Below are 7635 nucleotides of genomic sequence, written 5' to 3'. Positions count from 1 at the left end.
TCAACGGTGTAAAACCGATGTAATATTGTATGCTAATAACACCAGTTTTGGCAGCGGTAAATGACCAATGTAATATTAGTTAATAACATCGGTTTTGCAGCGGTGGAAAACCGATGTAATATGTATATTTTTTAACAGCACAAATTTGATTTCCGAAACAATGAAAAACCGACAATAATAAAAAGATACACAAATATTCACAAATTATACAAATATTCTTCATTCAACAATATCCATAAAATACACAAATATTCACAAATTATATAAATAATCTTCTTACAACAGTATCCATAAAATACTCAAACATTTTTTTTACATCAAAAGCTAGCTAATAGATATCAAAATCAAGGTAGAACATTCTTTTAACACATCAAGGTAGAACCGCACTTCAAATGTAATCTTGACATCTACATACTGAAAATGGCTCCATATCATATCTATAAATGGGATGTCCCTTGCTGTCAGATTCTAATTGCTTTCTCTCATAATTCCTTGGTCGAATTACTTCTTCTTCAAGTAGTTTCCACCTTTCAGAAAACGGCAACTACACCACCCAGAAAAAGCAACATGAGATAACTCTTGACACACTTAGCATATACAGTGGAAATTCATGACACAGACATGTATTGAAATTGTAATCACTAGAAAAGAATAGGATTTGAGCTGGTAGAGAAGGATAAAAATGAAAATTGTATGGCACGAGACTAGATGATAACTAAATAGGTCATAGGCTAGAACAGTAAGGTCATAGCAAAATATAGTAATACACAAAGTTACAGACATCTGGAGATGTTTTAAAATACATCTTTTACATCAATGTTTCAAAGGGAAGGAATGATAAAAGCTTTTGGTTGCTCATTCTAAAATGCAAACCAGCCAAAACATGGTTACATGGGAATTTAAGATGGAAACACAATATTAGATGGAAACACAATATATGTAAACCAATAGATTGTTTGTTCCAAAAATCCAAATATACATTCATAATTTTGCAGATTTGAACATTGAAACACAATGAACTACTAGCTGTCTTTCACGTCAGGCTAAAGATGTTAAATAAATAAGGTATGTATATATATATATATATATATATATATATATATATATATATATATATATATATATATATATATATATATTGACAAGGATAAAGACACACCTGTTAAGAGAAACTGGATGTGAACCAGGAAATTGTGGGTTTGTTCTTCCCTAATAACCAAGAATAAGAAACAGAGAACTAATAAGAAATAAAATATAAATGAGTTAATACGATCAAATAAAACCACAGCAACTAAGACCAAATCGCATTGTGAAAATGTGACTGTTAATTGAAAATTTTAGTAGGACTGGATCTAAAGTATAACTATATTAGTTACCAAAATAACAGGTATTGTGAATCAATAAATAACATAGGCTCCTTGACTGATTATGTATAACAGATTCATAAAGGTTTGAAAAATAAAATTCATAAAGAAAGACCATAAAAGAAAAGTGGCAAACTGAGAAAAAACTGAATCATAAATCAAGAGGTGCTAGAAGAAGGAAAAAAAAGTAGAGCTTATGATCTAAAATTCCAATGTAATTGCAGCAACTTCCTATTACAGATGTAGTATTATTTAATGACCATTTAATGTGGATAATATAATTGAAAGAAATAACAACTATTACAAGGTGAAGTATCCATACCGTAGGCGGCATTAAATCAAGGAATTGGTAACAGAGGTGGCGCATTGCATCTTGCTAATCATAAGGTATTGCATCACCTAGAACATCATCATTTGTTAAAATTTTAATATCCACATTCTCCTGAAAAAGAAAACAGGTGTAAACTTCAACATTCACCAAAATTGAAAAGATTATTGATAGTACAGTGCCTCTATTGACTGCTAAACCCACACAAAGAATAATAAAAATAGAGTCTTGTGTAAAGGATATCCATGACATGTATACATACATTTTATAGCTGACACGATATGATGTCAATACCTCATCAAAGGTCTAATTATCCATGTAACAATTAACATTCTAGAGTAGATAACAAATACTAAAACCCTTTCAACTTCCATTCTCAAATACACTTACAGCTATCTGATTATTGTGTCCATGATAAAATACTCTTTTTCAGGTTCTTGCATTTCTCCAGGGCCCTTGGGGCTACAGAAACAATCATAGTTTTGTTAGTCTTGAGGTTGCATGGAAAATGTGAACAAAAGCAAGCAACTTAATTGTGGCACAATAAACTCAAACTTCATTTAAGGACACACTAAAACATGGAATGAAGGGATGCTTCTTTACATATCAGATCGAAAATCCAGAAAATGAAATGTGAAGGAAAGGATTTTACTGACCAAGTCCAATAGCATCTGAACCTTTCATGATCCTCAACCTCCTGCATGAGTTTGTGAACATCCTGAAATATTTCATTTAATTAGCAGAAAAGAATGTGAATGGAAGTTTCAGGGACAACAAATAATTCATGACCAGAAAGACAAATTGATTACATTACGTCCAAATAGAAATATACAGAATTAATGAAACAGAAAACACATGAACTATGAAAAGCAAATAAGGTTACTTACGCCCATGGCACATCACCGACAATCATCCAGTCTCCATCCTTGTCTTCATAAGTAATGACATACTCAGAACCATTCAGGAGATCCATCAAATGATTCTCAGATAACTCCTCTCTGCCTGGTATTCCATGAGAATCACACCGACCTGAATTCGAATGGAAAGGAGTCAATCATATGCACCATATTAAGTTTCAGCGAAATTAATTTGATTTGGATAGACAGGCTTCCATCCATGATTTAATTTATTTTCTCATGGGAAAAAATTGAATTAAGGTTTTGATATTTGTTAAAATGAGTATTGTTGCACATAATGGCATAAAGAAACATATATCTGAACAAAAAACATTCTTCGTTATTTTCTATTTCATTTAAAAAAAAACAAATAATAAGGAATAATTAAATCTCACCAATTGTGAAGCCGCTGAACATTTTCTCAAGTGCTGATGAAAGTTCCTTATAGTTTTTGTATATTTTGAGATCAACTTTCCTCAGATAAGGAGCTCCATCCATGCTAACCTTCACATAAAGACACCCTTGCCCTTGTATTCCATCAGCATCATCTTTAACCTTAGATGGATTTGTAATCATAGTATTCTTCCGATAACTACGGATTGGTGGCCAACCAACCACCTGTGCTCTGCCATATGCATGCCCGTTACATGTTCAATGTTCTAACTTCTTTCAGCATAACAGAAACAAACTAAAAATCCCATCTATATAATTAATTACATCTGTATCGTACATGATCAATTAAGTAGAAGATAATTTGGCAGTAGGTCTATGGAAAAAATATGCATCTCATGTCTGTTCCAAAGTGTTATGGTTTACAATTGAACATAAAGTAATTGATTAAATTACTTTATGATTTCAGTATCAAAACACTCGAGTCTAGAAACCCAGAAGTAGACAAAACTTGAATACATATGTTAACGTTCAAGGGAAGATCTTAGTCTCTCAAAAGCATACATAATATTTTACATAAAGTAATTGATTAAATTCCTTGCTTAGTAATGTCATTTCATGGATACAAAGATCTTGGCGCCGAGAAAAAAATCGATTCTTCCTATTAAATGAATGGCAGAGTTTATACCATTGCAAACCCTTGTTGAACCACAAACCACCAAACGGATGTCACCCAGATTCTACGTTTGTGCACCCAAAAAAGACTCTATTTTCACCGAACGTAAGGAAGAAGGGGAAAAACAGCGAAGAGCAAACAAGAAAAAGAAAAAAAATCAGTGAAACGGCGAGGGAAATTATAACAAATTCGATTAAAAGATCCAACCTATGCCAAAAGGGGGAAAAAAAGAAACAAAAAATAGAAACCAGAACGCATGAAGATTTATGAATCTATGAAAGAAAAATCTAGGATCATTTTTATCACACTTACTTCGCTGCAGGAGCTACCGGACTATCATTCCCAACAGAACCACAGCCCTTCGGGGTGACCTTCCGCTCCTGCCCAGCCGCTTTCACCGCTAGGTCCTTCCCCACATTCCCTTGCCCAGAAAGCTGCCCTGCACTGCCACCGGACGCAACCTCCCCTCTCCCCGAAAACAAGCCGCCACCTTTTACCGAGTTCACTTCAGATCTGCCACCTTCGGCGGCAAATCCCCACATCCCGCCCCCATCGTTGGCGTCGGAGAACCCCCTCTTGGCACCGGAGACGAAGCTCTTGGGGAGCAAATCCAGGGTGAGCCCGATCTTCTCCACGCGGTGGGGCGACTCCGACCCAGGCAGCCCCAACCTGAGTTCCGTGGCCTTGAGGTTCAGAACCCCTCCCTCGACTCCGCCGGCAGAGGAGTTCCGCTCCGACAGACCTATGTAATCATGCTCCACCGTCGACGACATCAACCTCTGCATAGAGAACAGGAGATCATCAAACTGCTGAAGATTCAAAGGTAGTCGAACAAACAATCGCAAAGGGCAGAGGAGTAAAAACAAAAAAAAAACGGAGACACCTTTGCGTCTGGTTTTGCTGATCGTTAGCAGCTTCCTCTTCCTCCTACATTAGACACTTTGGGCTTATCGTTAGCCCATATCTGTCGGAGAGGGAGGCGACGACGACCGACAAGAGATCAAGGGACGACACCTTCTCGGAACCTATCTGCATCTTGGCGGATCGAGCGGTGAATCGGAAGCACAGATCTCCGATCTCTGTTTCTGTCTGCTTCGAATTGGGAGAATAAAGGAGGTCGAGATTGGGTCGGCGATGGGAGGGGAGGAGAAGATAGAGGCGGAGAAGGTGAGTCGCCCGAAGACGGCTCTCTCTCTCTGCCTCCCGTAGACGACATCATATAGGGTTAGGTTAGAGGGAAGAGTTGAAAATTTTAGCTAAGTATTGGAGGGAAAATTATCATAGACATCAGATTTTAAAAACCGATGTTAAAATCGGTGTCTATTAACGAAAAAACGGACGCTTATAAACATCGCCTAAAAAACCGATGTCTATGAGCGAAAATCTGCGCTCATAGACACCGGTTTTTGGAAAAACTGGTGTAAAATACTCAAAGAAATCGGTTTTTGCTTAAAACCGTTGTTGTTCCACTGATGTCTATGAGGGTTTTTGTTGTAGGATCTAATCTAGTGTTCCACTCTCGTATGAAGCATGTGGCTCTCAACTATAATTTCATTCATGGATAAATTCACAATGGTGATCTCCGAGTTACACATATGTCTTCTAAGGATCAACTAGCAAATACTCTCACCAAACTATTACCCCACATACGTTTCCGACAGTTTATGACTAAGATTGGTCTCTCCTCCCAGAGGTCTATCTTGTGGAGTCATATTGGAGAATCAGATACAAAAATCTAATTGTGATTTGAATTTTAAAATTTAAACATTTGTATTTTTTTATATGGTTTTCTAATTCAATGGAAACAATATAAGGACATTTTCTATCTATTTATTTTTTTCCTTCATGTAGGACTCAACATCATCCTTTCTCACCACGACACTCGGCTAACTCAACACTTAGAGCACTCGGCTGACTCAACAACTTGGTCATACAAGATAGCTCAGTAGTCATCCAAGTATCTCTTCCTTCCCTGCTTAGCAGTCTGAGATTATCCGCTCAAACTACTCAATAGATAAGTTGAACTTAAATTATAATATTAATTCAACAATTTCTTCTCCATCTCCGACGACAAGATTGTCAATAGGAATCACATGGCCAACGACCCAACTACGCCAAATGTACGACACAACCATTGTCCCTTCTAGCGCTCGACCGCACATCATCCCACCAATCGACTCCCCTCCTCACGTGTGTGTGTGTGGGGGGAGGGGGGGGGGTACATGATGCGTACGACAACCCGCGTGGCCAACGCATCAAACCATATGAATATTCTCTCTTGTCAGCTATATAAGACTTATTGGTACTGGGAACACAACTTTTAACTTAGAAGTTTAGATATATAACTAAGGTTAAAGTTAAGTTTGTTATGATCTAATGAATTAATATCAAGTGTGCATGAGTAAGTTACTGGACAAATAGAAAAATCCTAGTGAGTAAAGCTAGGTACTGACAAAGTCCTATTGAGTGAAGCTTAACGTCTGAAGTCCTGATTGGAAATTAAGTATATGTTGAGTCTTTGTTGGAAACTAGCAAGAAAGTTCTAGTTGGGAGTTAGGTGAATGAAGTCTAAGGAGAGTAAGCTGGAAGCTGAATCTTGGCAAACAAAGTCTAAGTGGAATAAGCTAGGAGTTGAAACTTAACATATGAAGTCCAGGTGGAATAAGCTGGGAGCTAAACCTTGACAGATGAAGTCAAAGTGGAGTACGCTGGGAGATAAAGCTTGGTATATGAAATCCAAGTGGAGTAAGCTAGGAGCTGATGTTTGGCAAATAAGTTCAAGTGGAATCAACTAGAAGGTGTATCTTGGCAACTCAATTTAGATGGATCAACTATGAGCTGAACATCTAGATCCAACGTAAGTGCATGTAACTTTAATTTTGTTTTATTTTATTCATTACGTGTAATCATTGAAGGGAAGCATATTCGATGGTTCAAATGACCGGAGGGAGTTCGGGATGACTGATTGGTAATAACTCTTGATGAACATATTTTAAAGGGTCCAGGAGACCATATCTGGATAATTGGGGCGACTGAAGAATATAGACGACCAGAGTAATTTCCAAGCGATGGAGATAAAGTTAATCAGCAATTTGAGTGAGTTTGGTTAAAATCAAATTTCACCCTTTACCAGGTAATCGAAAGGCGTCTGATCTATTGGAGAACTTTGTTAGCATTATCTCATGGATAGAAGTTGTAGCTACGTCAACATGAATACATGTGACCAAGAAGTCTTCAAGCGACCTGACAAGCACTATATAAAGAGCTTCGAATAGAGTTTCAAGATAATTAATTCACTCTTCTCTTAATCTCTTATGCTCGTGCACTCTCGTCTTCTGTACTATGACACGCTACAATCCGCACTTCATTTATGATCATCAACACCTAGAGTAATATTTTTATTTGTTTTTGTATTGCCATATTTTGTTTGATTGTACTTATCTTTTTAGATTCTTTTTCTATAAAGTTTCTGTTGGTGCAATATCCCTCAGGTCAAGGGTGACCTGGTTAACCAAGCTGAGTCTTGGTTAGGGTTTAGATGTTTGACAATAAGATATTGATTGAAGAAGAGTCAAGTAGGTCAAGGTTGACTGGATACTTGACTGGGAAGTCCTAACTGGCAAGTTAGGCAGATGGAAAGTCCTAGTGAGTGAAGCTAGGCAGAAGGAAATCCTGGTGAGTGAAGCCAGGTGAAAGTCCTAGTGAGTGAAGCTAGGCAGATGGAAAGTCCTAGTGAGTGAAGCTAGGCAGAAGGAAATCCTGGTGAGTGAAGCCAGGTGAAAGTCCTAGTGAGTGAAGCTAGGCAGATGGAAAACCCTAGTGAGTGAAGCTAGGTGAAAGTCCTGGTGAGTGAAGCCAGGCAAGGAAGGAAATCCAGATGGATCAAGGATGATCGGACATCTGGTGTTGGGAAGTCCAAGTAGGTCAAAGGATTGATTGGATACTTGGCAGAAGGAAGTCCAGATGGGTCAAGGTTGACCG

At 37.6% G+C, this 7635-nt stretch overlaps 1 protein-coding gene across 1 annotated transcript; it reads right to left on the bottom strand.

Moving 5' to 3' along the window:
- Positions 1-2092: 2092 nt before the first annotated feature.
- Positions 2093-4511, bottom strand: LOC121991522 (auxin-responsive protein IAA17-like). The gene is made up of 5 exons (XM_042545515.1): positions 3967-4511; positions 2984-3213; positions 2580-2721; positions 2349-2410; positions 2093-2154 (listed from the first exon to the last, which is right to left on the bottom strand). Exons 1-5 carry the CDS (start codon positions 4437-4439, stop codon positions 2093-2095), a joined length of 969 nt encoding a protein of 322 aa, XP_042401449.1. The 5' UTR covers positions 4440-4511.
- Between the last annotated feature and the right edge of the window lie 3124 nt (positions 4512-7635).

Source organism: Zingiber officinale, chromosome 6B, assembly GCF_018446385.1.
Source record: "Zingiber officinale cultivar Zhangliang chromosome 6B, Zo_v1.1, whole genome shotgun sequence".
Taxonomy (NCBI): Eukaryota; Viridiplantae; Streptophyta; class Magnoliopsida; order Zingiberales; family Zingiberaceae; genus Zingiber; species Zingiber officinale.
This window is presented reverse-complemented; position numbering and strand designations above follow the sequence as displayed.